The sequence below is a fragment of the Plecotus auritus genome, assembly GCF_963455305.1.
Source record: "Plecotus auritus genome assembly, chromosome: 7".
Classification (NCBI taxonomy): Eukaryota; Metazoa; Chordata; class Mammalia; order Chiroptera; family Vespertilionidae; genus Plecotus; species Plecotus auritus.
The window spans coordinates 35,067,557-35,091,710 of record NC_137774.1 but is presented as its reverse complement, the minus strand read 5'-3'; the positions used below and the strand labels follow the sequence as shown (position 1 = coordinate 35,091,710).

The following is a 24,154-nucleotide window of genomic DNA, read 5'->3' as shown; positions in this document are numbered from 1 at the left end:
TTTATTCTCCTATCAATGGGCATTTAGGTTGTCTCTAATATCTTGCTCTTATGAACAGTGCTATGAGCATTTTTGTACATGTCTCTTGGTGCACATGTGTAAATTTATTATAAAGTCATAGAGTATACACCTTTCCTCTTTAAAGTTCAAGAAGGCTTCCACCTGAAAGATAATAACATTCATTCTATATTAATTATTTGACAATTAACAAATATTGCCTCTTTTAGTCATCTTCTTATATGATTCCTTTCACCAGAGTAGTTGGGTTAGTCCAGACTAATGCCAGACTCTTTACTTGAATTATTAGGAAGAGGACATTTTCCTTCTTATTCTCACTGAACTTGAATAATCCTGTTGGGATGTGAGATTGAACCTGATCACCATGAGGGAAAGTGTGTGTGAAAGTGGAGTCAACACATAGAAGAGAACAGGACCAGACTGAAAGAGAGAGAAAGAGAAAGAAGCAGATACCTGTCCTAAAATCATTATTTGAACTCCCAAATCTGGTGGTGTCCTGAACTAGCCCTGGACTTTTCCATCACATGAACCACTAATGTCCATTTTTGCTAAACCACTTTGTTAAGAAAAAAACAAAACTGTTAGTATATATTGAACTCTAATTATTGATATGTATGCTGAAGTATTTAGGGAGGAGTATATGCATGTCTGTAATTTATGTGTAATGCATCAAAAATAAGAGAAGTAGATGGAAGGACAGAGAGATGGAGAGATAAACAGATAGATAATAAAAAAAGTTTGGTAAAATGTTAATGACATAAATCTAGGTAGTAGATATATAGATACTCACTGTAAAATTCTTCCAGCTTTGCTGTATGTTTTAAATTTTTCATAATAAAATATTGGAGGGGAGAGGAGGACATAGGAGACAGATTGAAAGGACTCCCATGGGTTAAATATAAAAATATATGAGCATTATAATGATAGTGTTGGATTATAACCCACAGTATAAAATAGGAAAAACTGAATACATACTGTTATGAATGAATAAACAAAAAGTTTGACAATAAATGGAATGTTTATATGGTTTCAAAATAACTGTAAAATAATTATTAATTACAAAGGGAAAGAAGAGTAACTTTAAAATGGAGGAGCCTGATTGATATCACCTTATCATGAGATTCAATGAGAAGAACGCAGCATCACTTATATGACATTCCTGCCAAAAATGAACAACCTAAATTTAATCATGAGGAAATACTAGACAAATGTAAAAGAAGTAAAAATTACAAACAAATCTACCTGCACTCTGAATAAATGGCAAGGTATGGAAATCAAGAAAAGACTGAGGAGTTTTTTTTAAAATATATTTTTATTGATTTCAGAGAGGAAGGGAGAGAGAGATAGAAACAGCAATGATGAGAGAGAATCATTGATGGGCTGCCTCCTGCATGCCCCACAATGAGGATCAAGCCTGCAACCTTGGGTATGTGCCCTTGACTGAAATCCAACCTGGGACCCTTCAGTCCACAGGCCAATGCTCTATCCACTAAGCCAAACTGGCTAGGGTGACTGAGGAGTTTCTTTTTTATTTTATTTATTTATTTATTTTTTAAAGTAAATCTTTATTCAGATTATTACAATTGTTTCTTTTTCCCCCCATAGCTCCCCTCAACCTGGTTCCCACCCCACCTTCTGCCCTTACCTCCCCCGCACTGTCCTCATCCATGGGTGTATGATTTTTGTCCAGTCTCTTCCTGAACCCCCCCATACCCCTTTCCCCCTGAGAATTATCAGTCCACTCCCTTTCTATGCCCCTGATTCTATTATAATCACCAGATTATTCTGTTCCTCAGGTTTTTAATTCACTTGATTTTTAGGTTCACTTGTTGATACATATGTATTTGTTGTTCATAATTTTTATCTTTACTTTTTTCTTCTTCCTCTTCTTTAAGAATACCTTTCAGCATTTCATATAATACTGGTTTGGTGGTGATGAACTCCTTTAGCTTTTTCTTATCTGTGAAGCTCTTTATCTGACCTTCAACTCTGAATGATAGCTTTGCTGGGTAGAGTAATCTTGGTTGTAGTTTCTTGCTATTCATCACTTTGAAAATTTCTTGCCACTCCCGTCTGGCCTGCATAGTTTCTGTTGAGAAATCAGCTGACAGTCATATGGGTGCTCCCTTGTAGGTAACTAACTGTTTTTCTCTTGCTGCTTTTAAGATTCTCTCTTTGTCTTTTGCTCTTGGCATTTTAATTATGATGTGTCTTGGTGTGGTCCTCTTTGGATTCCTTTTGTTTGCAGTTCTGTGCGCTTCCTGGACTTGTAAGTCTATTTCTTTCACCAGGTGGGGGAAGTTTTCGGTCATTATTTCTTCAAATAGGTTTTCAGTATCTTGCTCTCTCTCTTCTTCTGGCACCCCCATAATTCTGATGTTGGTATGCTTGAAGTTGTCCCAGAGTCTTCTTACACTATCTTCAGCTTTTTAGATTTTTTTTTTTGCTTTTTGCTTTTTCAGTTGAGTGTTTTTTGCTTCTTTGTATTTCAATTCTTTGACTTGATTCTTGTGTTCCTCTAGTCTGCTGTTGGGTCTCTGTATAATATTTTTTATTTCAGTCAGTGTATGTTTAATTTCTAGTTGGTCCTTTTTCATATCTTCGAGGGTTTTGTTATATTTATCGGCCTTTTCTAGGATATTCTTGAAAAGCCTTATAACCGTGGTTTTGAATTCTATATCCAGTCGTTTGTTTTCCTCCATTTCTTTCGTTTGTGATCTGTTTCTTTGACGCCGCATTTTCACTGCTTCCCTGAGTTGGTAGGGTAGATTTGTGTGCTAGGTTTCCTATATGGCCCAGTGGGTCGGCCTCCCCAGTTAACCTGAGGTGGACACTCTTGGTGCACCCCTCTGTGCACTTGATTGTTGTTGGTATCATTGGGAGGAATTGACCTCCAGGCCAGTTGGCTGTAAAGATCTGCTATGTCTATGCTGGGAGAAGTTCGGTGCTGGAGACAGCCTTATAGGATTAGACTTGCCAAATTGCAATAGCCTCTGTGCTCAACTTGGATGGGGTGGAGTCTCAGGGCGGAGCAGACAGTCTTGGCTTCCTGTCAGCCTTGCCCTTGCGCGTGTGCGCGCCTGCAGACCTCTGCCTTCCCTGGCTCCCGAGTCTCTGCCCGAGAGTCCAGATTCCCCCCCATAAGAGCACTGGTCCCCAGGGGCTTGCCTGGAACTGGGGTTCAGTGCAGTCAGAATTGGGGTTCAGTGCAGTCAGGTGCTTCCGACTCCCTTCTGCTAGGGAAAGCCTGTGGCAACCTCCGCAGCCTTTGTGCACACTGGCGCGCGTGCCTCCAGAACCCTGCCTGCCGGACTCCCCGGGTCTCCCCTGGGTCTCTGAGTCTCCAGGTGCCTTTCTCTCTACCTGACAGTCCAGACTCCCCCTGTATGAGCCTGGGTCCACGGGGTTTCGCCCGGGACTGGGGTTCAGTGCAGTCAGAACTGGGGTTCAGTGCGGTCAGGGGCTTCCTTCCCCCTTCTGCCAGAGAAAATCAGCCTGGCTCTCAGCCACCCTTCCTCTCTGCGCGCACAAAGACCTTTGCTGTACCTCCAATTCTCTGTGAGCTTTTCTCTTTCCTTCTAGTTGTAGAATTTTCACTCAGCCAGCTTTCCTGTGGTTCTGGATGGTGTCCGTTCTGTCTTTTAGTTGTAGTTTTGAAATCGTTGTGCGAGGCAGCAGTTTAGGTGCTTACCTATGCCACCATCTTGGTTTCTCTTGAGGAGTTTCTTAAAGATTCCTTGTTCCAGGGTGAAGAAATAGCAATAGTTTTACACTAACCACTTGTCCAGATTTTAGTTTCTTTAAGGAACACTGAGTATTTCAATGAGACTTTCTAAATAAATGTGAGAATTTGGTGACAGAATGACTCACTAAAATGTTATAATTTTAAGAGAGTTAAATTCCCTACTTAAATAGCAATGTACACTGAGTGGCCAGATTATTATGATCTCTGAATGCATAATAATCTGGCCATTCAGTGTATATCCTGTATAATAGAAGGCTAATATGCAAATTGTCCCCTCGACCAGGAGTTCAACCAGCAGGTAGGCCGGCCAACTGCCCATGTCCCCTCCCCCTGGCCAGGCTGGCCGGACCCCACCCATGCACCCAATCACGAATTCATGCACCGGGCCTCTAATATATATATATATATATGTATGTATATATATATATATATATACACACACACATATACATATATACATATATACATATACACACACACACACTGAGTGGCCAGATTATTATGCGTTCAGAGATCATAATAATCTGGCCACTCAGTGTATATATTAAAGCAAATTTTATCATTTAAGGACATATCCAACAAATGTTAATAGCTATTCCATGGAAAGTAATGGAGGAAGATAAATTTTTTCTCTTAAATTCTATAGTGTATACAGGTCACATGTTCTATAGATTTTTATATATGATATTTCTGCTCAAAAGATTAGGCTATATTAAATGGGAATAAAAAGGGAAAATTACAGTGTAAAAGTTTCAAGTTGCCCTTTTCATATAGAAAACTTCCATTTTGAGGACACCAGCAGAAACATTTCTAGGAATTTCTAGTTCTGTGACATTATCCTATTTAAATCCCAATTTTTAATCTTGGACACAGAAATGTATAAGAAGGGCAGAGAAAAAAAAAACAAATAAAAAAAGATCTGTCTAAAGGTTTTCCAATCTGTTATTAGCTAATGTTTGAATTTAAATTTTTTTCCTTTTTTAAGAAACAAAATCTGCCTTTCAGCTTTCATATGACCATCAGTTCAGCAGTTATCTCCACAGGCCTGGTAGCTACCAAGATGTGTTCAGAGAGAGTCGTTTTGTATGAGTCTAACCTTGGAGAGAATAATTTGTTCTTCCTGCTTGCAGACATTTTTTTTCTGGAAGCAGATCTGCCTCCTCATTACTTTCCTCATTTTTATTTGCTGGGCTTAACCCATTAAATTTTATGCTTTCTACCTATCCCTACTGCTGTACTTCAATTATATATATTGGAACATCCTTATAACATTATCCTCAGGTTCCTTAAATTCCAGAATTCATAGTGTCTAACTCCTTCATTTTACAAATGAGGACACCTGGATCTACAGAGATTCAATAATTTGCCTTTGCTCACCTGACCATTTAGTGAAAGAACCAGTATCGGAACCTAGCACTCCTGACCATTATGTAATGTTCTTTCCTCTGTAGAACATGGTTCTGCATTATGAAATTTGCCCATATTATAAAACCACCTCATTACACCTTTCAAAACTTCATTAAGTAAATCCTTTTTGGATGCAGTTTAAGAAAGTAGTGTAGTGTAACGTAAAGTCTGCAAAAGACATAGTTAATTAAAAACACATGACAATGGATAAACTTAGGGCAGAAGAATGTTAATCCTAACCATTCCTTTTGCTGTGCACTATATACTTTAAGAGTTAGAAATCTGGTATGCCAAAGTCACTAGACAAAACCCTTAAACCCAGGGAAGAGTATAACCATTTCTACTAGGATCTAATCAAATGAAGGAGGGAATTATACAAGAATAAGAATTTTAGTAGCTTTTGATTGGGAAGAATTGATCAGAAGAGAAAAATATAGAAGAGGAAAGTCATTTAGAAGAATAAGTTGAGTTAGTAAATTCAGGAGAAACTTGCAAGCTAGCCAGATTTGTGAAGTGAATCAGACCTTGTCAAGGCAGAGAGATAAGACAAGAAGAGAAAAATAAGCAGAACTGTGGAATGGTTTGGATTCTTTTAACCCCAAGACTGAGCGTACTCAGGTACATAGAAGGAATCTAACCATTAGAGCTAAGGTCTTGGGCAAAACACTCTACAACATATTCCACTCCTGATTGCTCTGACACTTTCTACGTTCTCACCAGCAAGGCACAAAGGTTCTAATCTCTCCACATCCTTGCCAACAATTGTTATTTACCATTAAAATTTAATTATTTCCATTTTAAATGCCATACTATGCAAGCAACAAAAGCAAAAATAAATGAGACAACATCAAACTAAAAAGCTTCTGTACAGCAAAAGAAACAATAAAATGAAAAGACAACCTACAGAATAGGAGAAAATATTTTTAAATCATATATCTAATAAGGGGTTAATATCCAAAAAGTATAAGGAATGTATATAACTCAATAGCAAAAAAATAATATGATTAAATATGGGCCAAAGAACAAAATAGACATTTTTCCAAAGACATGAAAATGACCAAACGGTGACAAAAAGATATTCCATATCAATAATAATCAGGGAAATGCAAATCAAAATCACAATGAGATATCACCTCACATCTGTTCAAACAGCCATCATATAAAAGACAAGTTTTGGTAAAGTTGTGGAGGAAAGGGAACCCTTTTGCACTGTTGATGGTAATGTAAATTGGTATAGTCACTATGGAAAACAGATGGAGGTCCCTAAAAAAACTAAAAATAGAAGTACCATATGATCCAGTAATTCCACTTCTGGGTATATATCCAAAATCACTACCTCAAAGAAATATCTGTACTTCCATGTTAACTACATAATTATTCACAATAGTCAAGACATGGAAACAGCCTAAGTATCCATCAACAGATGAATGGATAAAGAAAATGTGGTATGTACAATAAAATATTATTCAGCCATGTTACTATTTGCAACAACATGGATGGATTGTGAAGACATTATATTAAGTGAAATAAGTCAGACAGAGGAAGACAAATACTGTACGGTCTCACTTATATGTGGAATTGAAAAAAGGCAAACTCATAAAAACAGACTGTATAATGGTGGTTGCCAGGAGCTGGGAGTAGGGAAAATGGAGAGATGTTGGTCAAAGGGTACAAAATCCTATATAATAAAAGGCTAATATGCAAATTGTCTCCTCGGGAGTTTGACCACTCGCTATGATGTGTGCTGACCACCAGGGGGTGGCACGAAACAAAGGAAGGCCCTGGCCAGCAGCCAGCAGCTGGGGGAAGGAAGGCCCCCATCAGTCCCTATCGCTGGCCAGGCCTAGGGACCCTACCCGTGCACGAATTTTGTGCACCAGGCCTCTAGTTTCATTATAAGATGAATAAATTCTGGGGATCTAATGTGCAGAATAGTGACTATAGTTAACAATACTGTATTATACACTTGAAAGTTGCTAAGATCTTAAATGTTCTCACAACGAAAAAGATAGATAGTAATTATGGGAGGCGATGGAGGCGTTAACTAATACTACTATGGGAATAATTTCACAATATATAAGTATATCAAATCAACATGTTGTACATATTAAATTTACACAGTGTTATAAGTCAGTTATATCTTTTTTTTTTTTTTTTTCAAATTTTTATTAAGGTATTATATGTGTACATATCTTACCATTGCCCCCCACCCCCACCCCACTCCCATACATGCCCTCACCCCCCAATGTTTTGCATCCGTTGGTTACTCTTATATACATGCATATAAGTCCTTCAGTTGATCTCTTATTTCCCCCACCTCTCCCTAACCTTACCACTGTAATTTGACAGTCTGTTTGATGCTTTACTGCCTCTGTAACTATCTTTTTGTTCATCAGTTTATAATGTTTTTCATTATCCCCAAATGAGTGGGATCATGTGGTATTTTTCTTTCATTGACTGGCTTATTTCACTTAGCATAATGTTCTCTAATTCCATCCAAGTGCCTACAAATGGTAGTAATTCCTTCTTTTTTACGGCAGCATAGTATTCCATTGTGTAGATGTACCATAGTTTTCTGATCCAGTCATCTGCTGATGGGCACCTAGGCTGTTTCCAAATCTTAGCTATTGTAAATTGTGCTGCTATGAACATAGGGGTGCATATATCCTTTCTGATTGGTGTTTCTGGTTTCTTAGGATATATTCCTAGGAGTGGGATTACTGGGTCAAATGGGAGTTCCATTTTCAGTTTTTTGAGGAAACTCCATCCTGTTCTCCACAGTGGCTGCACCAGTCTGCATTCCCACCAGCAGTGCACGAGGGTTCCTTTTTCTCCGCATCCTCGCCAACACTTGTCATTTGTTGATTTGTTGATGATAGCCATTCTGACAGGTGTGAGATGGTATCGCATTGTTGTTTTGATTTGCATCTCTCGGATAATTAGTGACTTTGAGCATGTTTTCATGTGTCTCTTGGCCTTCCTTCTGTCTTCTTTCGAAAAGCTTCTATTTAGGTCCGTTGCCCATTTTTTTATTGGATCATTTATCTTCCTTTTATTAAGTTGTATAAGCTGCCTGTAGATGTTGGAAATTAAACCTTTATCAGTGATACCATTTGCAAATATGTTCTCCCATACAGTGGGGTTTCTTGTTGTTTTGTTGATGGTTTCTTTTGCTGTGCAAAAGCTTTTTATTTTGATGTAGTCCCATTTGTTTATTTTCTGTTTGGCTTCCATTGCCCTAGAGGCAGTATCACTGAAAAAGTTCTTTTGGCAAATGTCTGAGATTTTGCTGCCTGTGGATTCCTCTAGTATTTTTATGGTTTCCCGTCTTATATTTAAGTCCTGTACCCATTTTGAGTTTATTTTTGTGTATGGTGTAAGTTGGTGATCTAGTTTCATTTTTTTGCATGTATCTGTCCAATTTTCCCAACACCATTTATTAAAGAGACTGTCTTGACTCCATTGTATGCTCATGCCTCCTTTGTCAAATATTAAGTGCGCATATTGGTTTGGGTCGATATCTGGATTCTCTATTCTGTTCCATTGATCTATATGTCTGTTCTTGTGCCAGTACCAGGCTGTTTTGATGACAGTGGCTTTGTAATACAGCTTGAAATCTGGTATTGAGATCCTTTATTCTTCTTTCTCAGGATTGCTGTGGCTATTCGGGGTCTTTTTTTATTCCAGATGAATTTTTGGAGAGTTCTTTCTAGGTCTGTGAAATACGCCGTTGGTATTTTAATGGGGAGTGCATTGAATCTATAGATTGCTTTGGGTAGTATGGACATTTTAATGATGTTGATTCTACCAATCCATGAACATGGTATGTTCTTCCATCTGTTTACATCTTCCTCTATCTCTTTTTTCAGTGTCCTGTAGTTTTCCGCATATAGGTCTTTTACCTCCTTGGTTAGGTTTATTCCTAAGTATCTTAATTTTTTTGGTGCGATGGAAAATGGGATTGCTTTTTTAGTCTCTCTTTCTGTAAGTTCATTGTTGGTGTATAGAAATGCCATAGATTTCTTGGTGTTAATTTTGTATCCTGCTACATTGCCGAATTCATTTATTAAGTCTGTTAGTTTTTTGATGGAGTCTTTCGGGTTTTTTATGTACAATATCATGTCATCTGCAAATAAGGACAGCTTTACTTCTTCTTTTCCAATTTGGATGCCTTTTATTTCTTCTTCTTGTCTAATTGCAGTGGCTAATACTTCCAGTACTATGTCAAACAGGAGTGGTGAGAGTGGGCATCCCTGTCTTGTTCCTGTTCTTAGGGGAAATGGTTTTAGTTTTTGCCCATTGAGTATGATGTTAGCTGTGGGTTTATCATATATAGCTTTTATGATGTTGAGGTATGATCCTTCTATTCCCACCTTGTTGAGAGTTTTTATCAAGAAAGGGTGTTGGATTTTGTCAAATGCTTTTTCTGCATCAATTGATATGACTATGTGATTTTTATCTCTCAATTTGTTTATGTGATGTATCACATTTATTGATTTGCGGATATTGAACCATCCTTGCATTCCTGGGATAAACCCTACTTGGTCATGGTGTATGATCTTTCTGATGTACTGCTGGATCCTATTTGCTAGAATTTTGTTGAGGATTTTGGCATCTACATTCATGAGGGATATTGGCCTGTAATTCTCTTTCATTGTGTTGTCTTTATCTGGTTTTGGTATTAGGGTGATGCTGGCTTCATAGAAGGAGCTTGGAAGTGTTCCTTCCTCTTGAATTTTTTGGAATAGTCTGAGGAGGATAGGTTTTAGTTCTTCCTTGAATGTTTGGTAGAACTCTCCTGTGAAGCCATCTGGCCCCGGGCTTTTGTTTGCCGGAAGCTCTTTGATGACTGCTTCAATTTCTTCCATAGTTACTGGCATGTTGAGCTGTTTAGATTCTTCCTGATTGAGTTTTGGAAGGTTATATTTTTCTAGGAATATGTCCATTTCCTCCAGGTTGTCCAGTTTGTTGGAATAGAGTTGTTCGTAGTTAAGTCAGTTATATCTTAATAAAGCTGAGCAATTTGTCGCCATACTAGCAAGTGTGAAGGTGATATCTCATGGTTTTAGAACAACCAGTGTTTAACTGTATATATATCATACTACCAGGAAACTTGAAGCCAAGTTGTTAACTTAAATAAGAAAATTATTATGATTTTACCTGTCTTCATAGCTTCTTTTTCCATTCCCTCCTTGTATGTATACAAGAGTTCATCAACTTCATTCAGATCTAAGAAGCCTGAGCCATCACTGTCCCACAACTGAAAGAGGGCTTCTAGGAGAAGTCCCTGTCGAATTTGGGAAGCGTTTTGTATAGCCTAGGATACAAACAAGATAACAAAGCACAGAAGACTTGCTGTTTATTCTACTAGCTGGCATCCTATGTTTATTCCAAAAAAAGCGCAGCACTTTTTATAAAAACAGCTTTACTTTGGGACTAAGCATGATATTAATGGGAAAGTGAATCATATAATTTCAATCCTCTAAATACCATTTCTCTGTTTCTGCATTGGATTAAAACATATTAATTTAGAAAGAAGACTACACTCCTTAAGAATCTTTAATTTATTCCTTTCCACTCCCTCGCTGCTTGCTCAGGAATATGATAAACACGTGGGGTGCTCTGCCTGGCTTCTTGGTGGGATTTGTTTTGTAGTGAAGGGGGATGAGTGGCAGTGTTCAAACAATAAAAAATGGCTGTGTTCAAAATTTTTTTTAAATGTTTAACATTGACCTAACTTGGCATTAATTACCTTTTATACTTTTTACTAGATTAATTATATCAATTCAACAGTAATTTAATTAATATCTAGATATACTTAATTGCTGAAACAAAGTGAATATATACCTTTTGATTAAATGGGGGAACTGCTGTTGAGGAGGCAAAAGGGATATCACCTCTAGAATTAAGTTGAGAAGATTTATAAGGCTGTTGAGATTACTGAATATGCCTGGTGAATCTAATTTACATATTTCATATACGAGCACATAAATTGTTTATATCAGCTAACGTGTGTGCATTTACTTACACCTAAGTAAGTAGTAAGTTCTTTCAAAATATGTACTACCTGATGCAGTGCACATGAATAAAAATATATATTCAAGCCGTAATTGAACCCTAGGTATGTGCATTTGTAAATGCACTCACACAGATACACACTCATGCGATATCTTTGTTCATACACATATTTGCTCCATAGAATCTGCTATTCAAGCTTCAGTGAAAGAAAAACAAAGCTGTCCAATAAACCATCACTTGCCATCATCAATCATGATATTATTAGGGGAATGAGTTCTCTGGAGTGTGAACTCATTTTATTTGACAATAAAATAAAATATTCAATGGCCATGCTCGTTGAAATAGTGATACGTTTAGTTGTAAATTTTTAAAGAAGAGCCACACTAGGAATTACTGAGGTTGACAAATTTAATAATAGTGACCTCACTTGTTTTATTGATAAACAATATTACTCACCTCTTCCAAGTCACTCATTTTCTCTTCTTTTGTTTCAGCATAGCCCCACTTGAAAAAGGAGGTGAGGGTCTCACTGGTACTCAAAGGGACATCTTCACCAACAAATGTCTCCAGGAGTTGCACAAACTGGAGCAGATTAAGGGAAACTCCATTGAAGGCACTCCTTCCTTTCACTTCTTTGTAAGACTGAATATTTCTGATAATTGAGTGTAGGTCTATAAAGCAGGAAACATACAGTAAAATGGATAATTTTCTTGAAGATTAAAAATATGAGTATTTATTATAATGGACATCTGCTACTATTTTCCTGTCAGAAATCCATGTTCCCTTCATGAGGACAGTACCATTTCTTTTTAATTTGACAAAACATCTCTTCCCCATTATCTGTTTAGGTAAGTCAAGTGGTACTTAACCTCCCCCATCCATGCCCCAAAGATTGCCATGTGACATAGGTCTGACTAATGATCTATGTATAACAGCAATGTAATCCACTATAGACCAATGAGAATTTAAACCCAGAACTTTGGGGGGAACAATTGGGGGAAGGACCCCTCTTTTTGTACTCTTGACTCCTGAACTGGTAGGCTGTAGGCTTAGAAATACTCTCATGGACATCTTTGTCACAGTATGGAAAAAACAACCTAAAACTGAAAGTCACACACAGAGAACAGGGCTGAGAGGCAGAAAGACAGTGCCCTGCTGCTATTGTTGAGGCCTTGGATTCAATTGTGCCTGAAGCCAATTGCAACCTGGACTTGCCAGTTAAATAAGTCTGTAAATACCACCATTACAACCCCTTCCCCAATGAGTCTTTACTATATTTATCATGAAGCTCAATGTTCTAACATGAGGCATATTTCATAAAATTCAACCCAGTGACTTATGTTTGATTTATTCATTGAGTTAGTCATTCCTGCCCTTATGACATCCATAAGAGATTTGACATAACTTAAAAATACTCACTCATGCAGTTTATTTTCCAAATAGTAAAGCAAAATTGAAATAAAGAAGACCAAGAGAAGAACAACATGAACTAGCAGGCTATAAGAGCTTGACTGATGTCATACATTTTCACCAAAATATTTTGAGGATAAAAAGTTTATTACTTGACCCAGACTTAAATTTTTTAAAATTGCAGATAGGAATAAAATAATCTTTCAGCTTCTAGTGGCTGTCTTAAGTTCCCATAGTTGTTGTTTTCATGAATACAGACAATAGGTTGGTGAAGGTCTAGGGTAGGGTGGGAACTGGGTGGTGGGGAGTAAGGGGAAAATCTGTAATGCTATCAACAATAAAGATAAAAAAAGAAAGAAAATAATGCTGATCTAATTAAAGGTAAAAATGATAAAATAGCATTGTAGTATAAAATATGAGTACTTGTTGGAACACTCACTGTTAAATAAAAGCTACTCTTTGCTCTCTCTGTTGAGTAGATCTTTCTTTATAAGTCTTCAAAAACAATCTATATTCTCACCTGTTTCACATGTTTGGATGTGAAATTACCAGGGAGAGGAATAGCTGAAATTATTTCTATTGAGTAGTAATATCTAATATCTTATTCCTTTTGTATACCTGGATCATAGCTTAAATGTTGGGCCATTTAATTATTTAAAAAACTGTATACTAATGCATGTGTTTTTAAGCAGAAGAACATTCATCAATAGCACATGCCTACTACCACTAAAACATTCATCTTATAAATATTTATTTTTAAAAAATATTTTTTTATTTGTTTCAGAAAAGAAGGAAGAAGGAGAGATAGAAACATCAATGATGAGAGAAAATCATTGATCCTACATGCCCCACACTGAGGATCAACCCCGTAACCCAGGCATATGCCCTGATCAGGAACGAACTGTGACCTCCTGGTTCATAGGTCGACACTCAACCACTGAGCCACACCGGCCGGGCTATCTTTAGATCCATCAGCTCAGGGACAAAATAATACAAGGTTCACCCTTGGTGTTGTGTCTTGTCTAAGTCCAGTCTTTATCATGGGGGTACCACAATAAGTTAAATTCATCAATCAGACTGGGATCTATTCTTTCTAATTTTGTTTTTAATATGTACCTGTGAATCTGGAGTTACCATAGATTAATTTTGCCTGTTCCTCATCTTCGCATTTTACATACTTCTTCAAGTCACAAGTCGAAAGTTCACCTATAAAATACACATTCCACATAACATAGGCAATTTAACTTCACTGTCACAATGTTTTTGTTCTACAGTATAAATGAAAGGAGGATTAAGTGAGTTACCTGGCCATGATTTTCCTTCTATATTTTGGGACTTGGGTTCACAGGCTTTGTCTTTTTTAACTTTCTTCTTTGCAGTTTCTAAAAGGTATAAAAGAAAATGCCTATGAGTTGGACATTACATATTCTTAAGTTAATGAATAAGAGAAATGCCTTGCATATAGACCACCAAAAACTTTCTTTCAGGTACTTTCCCATATATGCTGTGTCATAATCAACCACAATGATATAACTTAATAACTCTAGTTGTTGAGAGCAGCTCTTTGACAAAAGCTTTTGTTGTACCCCAATTTGGCCACGCAAAATGAGACCTACATTTCCTAGCCTCCCTGACTATATTCCTATATACTGACCAATGATATGTGCAGGGAAATGATGTGATGCTTATCCATTTTCCTTTCTCCTCACCTGCTGGTCATAATGTAGACATGGCAGTGAACCATCTTGGTCCATGTGGTTGGAGGAGACACAAGATAGAAGGAGCTTGAGCAACTGCTGATTTCATGAGACTGAGCTGTCATAGAACTTTTGACTTTTATATGAGAAAGAAAGACACCCCTTTCTTGTTTAGACACTGTTATTTGTTTTGTTTTTCAGACACTGTCATTTTGGAACACTGTTACACATAGCCAAAATTAAGACCTCACTAACACAACATCTGGTTGAATAGTAGCCTTACTACTTTTCTAATGCTACATCCCTATGTAAGGAGAGCCAGAAATTAGTAGCTCTGTTTTATGGTAAAATAAACATAATGCTAAAAAAATATTTCAAATTAGTTGATAATAGTGTAGAATCTAAAACACAGGTTACCCCAGTGGTTGGCAAACTGCGGCTCGCCGCTCTGTTGACTAATGAGTTTGCCGACCACTGGGTTACCCATTTCCTACAAGTTTTCTTTGGGATGTAGAATTAAAGAGCAGAATTAAAAATATATATATGCCTAATTGAGATCTTCAGTGGTACTGAGATTGGCTCTTTAAAAGGTTAGAGTTTTTTAAAAGAAAAGGTCATAAATTGGCAATTCAGAGGAAAGAAGTCTTCTGCAGAATAAAATTTGAACTGCAGGGTGCCCTCTGTCTTAAATAAGGCTTCCAGAAACTTTTCTAGAAATATATCTACATTAAAAAAAGAGAAATATGCGAATTAACCATTCTGAGATGCCCACCAGCCAATCAGGAGTGAGTATTCAAATTAACCCAAACAAAGATGGTGGGTTAATTTGCATACGCAGGTGCAGAGCGGCTGGGGGCAGGGTGGCTGCTTGCGTGCGCGCTGGCACCAAGCGGCCTGCATCCTGGGGACAGGCGTCCTTGGGAGCCAGACCGCTCTGAGCCTGTAGGCCCACACGTAGGCCCGGAGCAGCCGGGGTCCCGGAACGACCTCCCAGCCACTCTGGGCCTATGCACACAGGTGCAGAGCAGCCGGGGGTGGGGCGGGAACATCCTTGGGACCCAGGCGCTCTGAGCCGGCATGCTCGCAAGTGGCCAGGGGCAGGGCAAGAACATCCCCTGCAGCAAGTGAGCAGACAGCATGGCCCTGCTTGCTCCTGGCCATGGCAGCGAGGGGCACCGCAGGGCCCCCACAGAGAGCAGACACCAGGGCCCTACTTGCCCCTGCAGTGGCGGCGAGCCAGAGAGCAGATAGCAGGGCCCTGCTTACCCCTGGCCCCGGTGGCTAAGGGCAAGCAGGCCCCCACAGAGAGCAGACACCAGGGCCTGGGTGGTGTCAAGCAGGCAGGTCCACAAAGAGCAGAGAACCACAGGGAGCAGGCCTAAGCCATCAGTAGGACATCCCCTGAGAGGGTGCAGGTTGAGATGAGGGACCTGCCCACCCCCCCGCCCCATGCACGAATTTCATGTACTGGGCCCCTAGTCTTATATATAACTGAAAAATCAAGATCCATTTTATAGGTGAAATAAAAGAAAAATTTTAAAGTGGTTTCTAATATCAGACCCCACATTTAAAACAAAAGGGCTTCTACTGCTTTTTCAGAGGTCCAACATAAATTTCTATATGCAACATTACCAGATTTCTTCCTTATAAATGGGTTTCTAGTAAAAAAGGAATTCTAGGTAGCCCTAGCCAGTTTGGGTCAGTGGATAGAGCAGACTGAAGGGTCCCAGGTTTGATTCCAATCTAAGACACAGACACATACCTCATTGCAGGCTTGATTTCCAGCCCTTGTCAGGGCGCATGCAGGAGGCAATCAATCGATGTGTCTCTCTCACATCCATGTTTCTCTCTCTGTCTCTGCACCTCCCATCCACTCTCTCTAAAAAACCCCCATAAGAATTCTAGGTAAATGGATAATAGAGTCTTATTTTTATTTATTTATTTATTTATTTATTTATTTATTTATTTTTTATTCTTTATTGATTAAGGTTACATATGTGTCTTTATGGTTTATAGAGTCTTTATGATAATAGAATCTTTATGGTTTGCATTTACTTGATTGGTCAAGGTCTAGCCAGCCATGGGCAAACTACGGCCCGCGGGCTGGATCCGGCCCGTTTGGCTGTTCTATCCGGCCCGTGGAGCCGAAAGAGCAGAGGGTTCTCTTGCTCTCCCCTCCGCTCCTTTACTTTGAATTTATATTAGTTCACACAAACACTCCATCCATGCTTTTGTTCCAGCCCTCCGGTCCAGTTTAAGAACCCATTGTGGCCCTCGAGTCAAAAAGTTTGCCCACCCCTGGCTAGACTCATGCTGAGTAGCAAAATATGTCTGAGATTTGCATGATCTGATATATCAGAAAAGATCCTAATTGAAATGAGTATTTTCTGAAGACTTTAAAAACCATTCCACAGCCTGCCCAGTGTGGCTCAGTGATTGAGCACCAACCTATGAACCAGGAAGTCATGGTTCTATCCCAGTCAGGGCACATGCCTGGGTTGCAGGCTCAATCCCCATTGGGCTCAATCCCCAGCGTGGGGTGTGCAGAAGGCAGCAGATCAATGATTCTCTCTCATCATTGATGTTTCTCTCTCTCCCTTCGTCTCTGAAATCAATAAAAATATATTTAAAAAAATAAAAACCATGCCACAAAACGAGAACTGATTATCTTTTCTACTTGATACTAATGTTTCTCTTGCATTTCAGAAATCATAGTTTCCCTTCATTTATTTGCTCCTGAGTATTCTCTTCTTGTGGAAGGATTCCAGTGTGCTCAAATGAAGTAACCTCCCTAGATGTTTTTACTTTCTTTTGAGGTATTACCTTCCCTTGACTGTGAAGTTGAGGCTATGCCCTGTGCTTCTGGAATTGTCTCTCTGAGTGATTCTAGTTCTTCAGTTGACGCTTTATGTGGTTCTAGTAATGACATTCTGCGTGATCCTCTGCGTGACCCTTTTGGTGTTAGTAACTCTCTGGAAGGTGCTTCTTCTGCAATTGACCCTCTTTGTGATCTTTGTTCTGCCATTGACTCTCTGGGTGATTCTTGTCTTTCAGCGAGCCATTTATATGGTTCTTCTATTACTGACATTCTGCGTGATCCTTTGCGTGATCCTCTTCGTGTTACTGACTCTTTAAGGTATTCGTCTTCTTCAATTGACCCTCTTTGTGATCCTTGTTCTGCTACTGACTCTCTGGGTGATTCTTGTCTTTCAGCGGGCCATTTATTTGGTTCTTCTATTACTGACATTCTGCGTGATCCTTTGCGTGATCCTCTTCGTGAATCTCTAGGAGTTCCTTCTTCTGCAATTGCCCCTCTGTGTACTTGTTCTGTTTCTGACTCTCTGTTTGATCCTTCTATTACTGACTCTCTGAGTGATTCTTCTTCTGTAATTGACTCTCTGTGTACTCCTTGTTCTGTTACTGGCTCTCTGCTTGATTCTCCTTTTGACCCTTTCTGTGGTTCTTCTATTACTGACATTCTGCGTGATCCTCTACGTGATCCTCGTTCCATAGGTGAACCTTTTTGTGGTTCTTCTATTACTGACATTCTGCGTGACGCTCTGCGTGATCCTGGCCGCACTGTTGCCCCTTTTTGCTGTCCTTGTGCTGTCATTGATCCCCTGTACAGTTCTTGTTCTCCAGTTGAGTCTGAGTTTAGATCTTCACTTAAAATTTTGTTTGGGTCTTGTCTCTCAATTGTTCTTTGCTGTTCTGGTAGGGTTGGTAATGGTACTGATTTTCTATGTTTATCACGTTTATGTAGATCTTCTGTTTTTTTAAGCAATGTACTTTGTTTTTTTCTAGCATCTTTTTCAGACAGTGATGTATTTATCTCTAAGAACACATTGTCAAAGTCTTCATAAATGTGTTTCTTATTATCCATGTCTCCCCAGAACTCAGGCAACTCTATCTCTTCAAATTCAATGAGTGGCCCTAATGCAAAAGAACAAAGCATTTACCTAAACAATTGCTCTTATAATACAGAATCAGAACTAGTAAATTAATGCAAAAAAGCATTGAGCACAGTGAGTATAATATAGGCCTATTACTTTAAATAAATATCAGTTACCTTTCCCTGCAACACAATAAAAACCAAAAAGGTATCCAATTGAACTTAAAAGATGCTCACTACTGTAAATTAGAAAGTATCCCTTCCTAAAAGTTGTGGTTTTGAAAATGAATAGTTGGAGAGTTGCTTAAAATGCCAAGACAAATACAACCTATTCTCTACTTTTAGTCCTCCATAATGAGGTTAGCATGGAATGAGGAAGGGGACACATGTCTTACACCTCAAATACCTTTTCAATATCTGCAATATCAAAATAAAAGCATGTCTCTATCCATGACAATTTTTCACTGGGCTATTTTTTCCAATATTCATTTTCTCTCCTTTCCTTCTTCTCTACCTTTCTTTCTTCTTTCCTCAGTTCTTTTCCTCAACAACTTATGTGGATACTTGGCTCAGAATTCTAGGGAAAGATTGAATAGCATTCACCAGAATCGAACTGTTAAAAAAAGAATACCACCACCAAAACAACACTGGTGACCTGGACTACAAAGAGTGGGACCATGCCAATGATTGCCTCTCCCTTCTAAAACATTTAGTATCTAAGCTATAAAATTGTGACTCCCATGGGTTTAGGGAATACTTTGTGTACATCATCCACAGATTTTCAAGTATCCAAGTAATAAATTATCACACAGAAATAAGATACTGACATTCTTTGGAAAACCCATCCATTCAGTGACTTTCTCTTTAAGAAATAAAAATAAAACCGCTAGCCCTATTTGTTTTGGTGGTAATATAAAAATTTCACTGTATAAGTACAATAAAGGTGTACAAGTAAAAATGCTTGAGAGAGGGAAACATTTTTATTCAAAATCTTAGAATTCTAAGTTGGACATTAAAACTGGAGTTACCATTACCAACTAAATTTCTGAAACATTCAGATTGTTACTAAAACATTTCTTCATTTGAATAAATTTAAAATTGAGTTCCAGCTTGACAACTTTTAGTACTGCACTGTAGTGAAAAATACATCTAGTCATAATAAAGAGTGAATTTTGTGGGGAATGAACAGCTAGATATAGTTATCGTGATCGAAGAGAGACGTGAAGAAATTCCACAGGGATAGAATGCCCTTGTATTATCATATTAGTGTACTTAATCATTTCAGTTTGAGCGTACTCCCTCTGAGTGGCACTTACATTGTCTTGGGTTTCGGAGTAAACGTCTGAGCATTTTTGGACTTTGGTCATAGAATGTTTCCAGCAAGGCCAATGTCCTCTGCCGATCCAAAAACCCTACCTAAGCAGAAAGTTGGTAATTAGGTGTTATAAGAGGTTTGAGATTTTTATGTAGACAGAATATGGCTTATTGAAACATTCATCAATACCATCACCACTATCGTCATATAAATAAAATCTGCAGTCAAAATTGGGAAAGCTATACCTTGCCTCTTTAGGCTTATACTCTGTTTTCCCATTCTGTGATATGTCAAAATGCCTTGAACTTAACAGATGCTGAACAAATATTTGTTACTGACGTAATTGTTTAATCTAACGTACAATGTTCAATTCTCATCTAATCTGATCTAAGTATGACACTTAGGACAATTAACTGCTCCCTATTTGTTCTTTTTTTGGCATTTTTTTATTTTGGGAAAAAGTTAATTACAGAAAAAATAAGAGAATGATAAAACTAACACTTTGTGTTCACAGCACTCAGAAATGATGATTATTAATATTTTTTCTTTGTACTTTAAAAATCTATAACTGAGCCTTGGATGGTGTTGCTCAGTGGTTAAAGCATCGGCCTGCAGACCAAAGGGTTACAGGTTTGATCCCTGACCCCGGTCAGGGCATATGCGAGAGGCAACAAATTGATGTGTTTCTCTCACATTAATGTCTCTCTCTCTCTCTCTCTCCCTCATTCCCTTTTACTCTCTCTAAAAACCAATAGAAAAAATGTCCTTGGGGGAGGATTAACCAACAAAACCAAACCAACCAACCAAACAAACAAAAAAAATATATAACTGATATCATAGTATATGTATCCTTTTTTAAATTTTTAAAAAGTTTTTATAAAGAGTTAATTTGAGCCAAACTGATGACATGCTAGGAAACAAGATCTCAAATGCTCCCCCGCTTAAAAAAACTTTTTATAAGCATTTCAGTTATCCTTAAAATTGCTCTTATTTACACAACATTGAGATCTGATTCATGTATATAAATATTATTTTATTTCTTTTAACTGTATGGTATTCTATAATATAAAAACATCGTAATTTTAAAAAATCCTTCTTTTGATGGGCATTTAAATTATTTCCAGTATTTTGATACCAAAAATAATGTGTACAATGGATGTCCTTATACATATCTCCTGTGTACATGTATAAACATTTCCTTAGGGTAAATAAATAGAAAGGCAATTAATGAATTGTATACTATGTGCATTATCTTTTCTTTTTACTTTTTATTTATTGATTTTAGAGAGAGAAAGGAAGTGGGAGAAGTGGGGAGAGAAACATTAATTTGTTGTTCCACTTATTTATGCATTCATTGGCTGATTCTTATATGTGCCCTGACCAGGGATCAAACCCGCAACCTTGGCATATCAGGACAATGCTCTGACTGGCCAGGGTGTCTTCTTGGAGTTACACCCAGAACTTTTACTGCCATCTTCTCTGCACAACCACTCCCCTTAACACAGGTATTTGGGAATACTCATCACCTTTCCTGTAGCCACAGGAGTGGGATTAACCTCAGGCCCAGACCCTTCTGCAGCACTTTAGCTCTTTAGTGTCATGTTGGATTCAGGACTTCTCTATGAAGCTTGCAGTTTCTGAGCTAAACCCAGGAAAAGAAGCATAAGCCTTGCTGTTCTTAAATTTCTCCTCAACCTACTTAGAATTTCTAAGAGTATCTATAATATTAACTTCAACCCTGACTGGGGCTCCAGGGTGGGGGATCAGATACTAACTCTGACTTAGGAACCCAGACAATAACCCCTAATCACATCCCCTCTACTACCTCCTCCTTCCATAAGCTGGTTACAATTTCCCAGTGTAAGAAAAAGTGCTTTAATGTCATATTTTGCATTCTTCCTTACTCTATGACTCTTTTTATTTACTTTTTTAAATTTAATAAATCTTTATTGTTCAGATTATTACAATTGTTCCACTTTTTTCCCCCCATAGCTCCCTCCACCCGGTTCCCACCCACCCTCTGCCCTTACCTCCCCGACACTGTCCTCATCCATAGGTATACGACCTTTGTCCAGTCTCTTCCTGCACCCCCCACACCCCATTCCCCCTGAGAATTGTCAGTCCATTCCCTTTCTATGCCCCTGATTCTATTATATTCACCAGTTCATTCTGTTCATCAAATTTTTCATTCACTTGATTTTCAGATTCACTTGTTGATAGATATGTATTTGTTGTTCATAATTTTTATCTTTTCCTTTTTCTTCTTCTTCCTCTTCTTAAAGAGTACCTTTCAGCATTTCATATAATACTGGTTTGGTGTTGATGAACTCCTTTAGCTTTTTCTTATCTGTGAAGCTCTTTATCTGACCTTCAACTCTGAATGATAGCTTTGCTGGGTAGAGTAATCTTGGTTGTAGGTTCTTGCTCTTCATCACTTTGAATATTTCTTGCCACTCCCATCTGGCCTGCATAGTTTCTGTTGAGAAGTCAGCTGACAGTCGTATGGGTGCTCCCTTGTAGGTAACTAACTGTTTTTCTCTTGCTGCTTTTAAGATTCTCTCTTTGTCCTTTGCTCTTGGCATTTTAATTATGATGTGTCTTGGTGTGGTCCTCTTTGGATTCCTTTTGTTTGCGGTTCTGTGCGCTTCCTGGACTTGTAAGTCTATTTCTTTCACCAGGTGGGGAAAGTTTTCAGTCATTATTTCTTCAAATAGGTTTTCAGTATCTTGCTCTCTCTCTTCTTCTGGCACCCCTATAATTCTGATGTTGGTACGCTTGAAGTTGTCCCAGAGGCTCCTTACACTATCTTCAAATTTTTGGATTCTTTTTTCTTTTTTCTTTTCCAGTTGAGTGTTTTTTGCTTCTTTGTATTTCAAATCTTTGACTTGATTCTTGGGATCCTCTAGTCTGTTGTTGGGTCTCTGTATAATATTTTTTATTTCAGTCAGTGTATGTTTAATTTCTAGTTGGTCCTTTTTCATATCCTCGAGGGTCTTGCTAAATTTATCGGCCTTTTCTAGGAAATTCTTGAAAAACCTCATAACCGTGGTTTTGAACTCTATATCCAGTCATTTGCTTTCCTCCATTTCTTTTCATTTGTGATCTGTTTCTTTGTCTCCACATTTTTGCTGCTTCCCTGAGTTGGTAGAGTAGCTTTGTGTGCTAGGTGTCCTGTATGGCCCAGTGGCTCAGCCTCCCCAGTTACCTGAGGTGGACACTCTTGGTGCACCCCTTTGTGGACTGTGTGCTCAGCCTTGTTGTAGTTAAGTCTTGATTGTTGTTGGTATCACTGGGAGGAATTGACCTCCAGGCCAGTTGGCTGTGAGGATCAGCTGTGTCTACACCAGGAGAATTTCTGTGCTGGAGACAGCCTTATGAGACAAGACTTGCAAAATTGCAATAGCCTCTGTGCTCAGCTTGGATGGGGCAGAGTCTCAGGGCTGAGCAGACAGCCTTGGCTTCCCGTCAGCCCTGCTCTATAAGGCCCCTGGGTCTCAGTGTCCCTTGGTTATCGCTGCAAGCACCTCTGAGAGAAAGCCGCCCTTGAGTTTTGCCCACTGCCAGACAGTCCAGTTTCTCCCCCAATGAATCTGGATTCCCAGATTCTCGCCTGCTGCAAGCACCTCTGAGAGAAAGCCGCCCTTGAGTTTCGCCCGCTGCCAGACAGTCCAGTTTCTCCCCCAATGAATCTGGATTCCCAGATTCTCGCCCGGAACTGGAGTTCAGTGCAGTCGGGGGCTTCTGTCTTCCTCCAGCTAGAGAAAGCCAGCGGCACACTCAGCAGTCAGTTTTCTCTGTGTGCACTCACACATGCGCCTCCAGACCTCTGCCTTTTGCGGCTCCCCTGAGTTTCCATGCACTCCTCTCTTTTCCCAACAGTCCAGACTCCCCCTGTATGAGTCTGGGACCCCAGGGTCTCGCCCGGAACTGGGGTTCAGTGCAGTTGGAACTGGGGTTCAGTGCAGTTGGGAGCTTCCATCTCTCTCCTGCTAGAGAAAGCTAGCCAGGCACTCAGCTGCCCGTCCTCTCCATGCGTGTGTCTCCATACCTCAGCCTTTTGCAGCTCCTGTGAGTCTCCGTGTGCCCCCCTCTTTCCTTCTAGTTGTAGAATTTCCACTCAGCCAGCTTTCCTGTGGTTCTGGATGATGTCTGTTCTGTCTTTTAGCTATAGTTTTGAAATTGTTGTGCGAGGCAGCAGTTTAGGTGTTCACCTATGCCGCCATCTTGGTTTCTGTATGACTCTTTTTAAAAATATATATATTTTATTGGTTTTTTTACAGAGAGGAAGGGAGAAGGATAGAGAGCTAGAAACATCAATGAGAGAGAAACATTGATCAGCTGCCTCCTGCACACCCCCTACTGGGGATGTGCCCGCAACCAAGGTACATGCCCTTGACCAGAATTGAACCTGGGACCCTTCAGTCCGCAGGCCAACACTCTATCCACCAAGCCAAACCAGTTAGGGCTGACTCTTGTTGTTTTTTTGTTTTTTTTTAAGGAGCCCAGGATTTTCAAGTGAAAGTACAGGCTTTTGAACTCTTGTCTCAGCTATTGGTTAAAAATATTCAGAAACTGCTTTATTCTAAACTGTATCTATCTTACCTACAAGATCAGCACATAACTTCTATTTGAATACTGGGAAGAAATGCAAA

At 38.9% G+C, this 24,154-nt stretch overlaps 1 protein-coding gene across 1 annotated transcript in view; it reads right to left on the bottom strand.

Annotated features, from left to right (window-relative positions):
- The window catches only part of EFCAB5 (EF-hand calcium binding domain 5), a gene marked incomplete at its 3' end in the record, with an annotated part of 98,231 nt that overhangs the window by 36,834 nt on the left and 37,243 nt on the right, over positions 1-24,154 (bottom strand). The window contains exons 6-11 of the mRNA XM_080677330.1: positions 19,504-19,603; positions 17,119-18,228; positions 13,903-13,980; positions 13,715-13,804; positions 11,645-11,859; positions 10,331-10,487 (exon numbers count right to left, since the gene is read on the bottom strand). Coding sequence (XP_080533456.1) covers positions 10,331-10,487; positions 11,645-11,859; positions 13,715-13,804; positions 13,903-13,980; positions 17,119-18,228; positions 19,504-19,603 — 1,750 coding nt within the window. The remainder of the gene's footprint in view (positions 1-10,330; positions 10,488-11,644; positions 11,860-13,714; positions 13,805-13,902; positions 13,981-17,118; positions 18,229-19,503; positions 19,604-24,154) is intronic.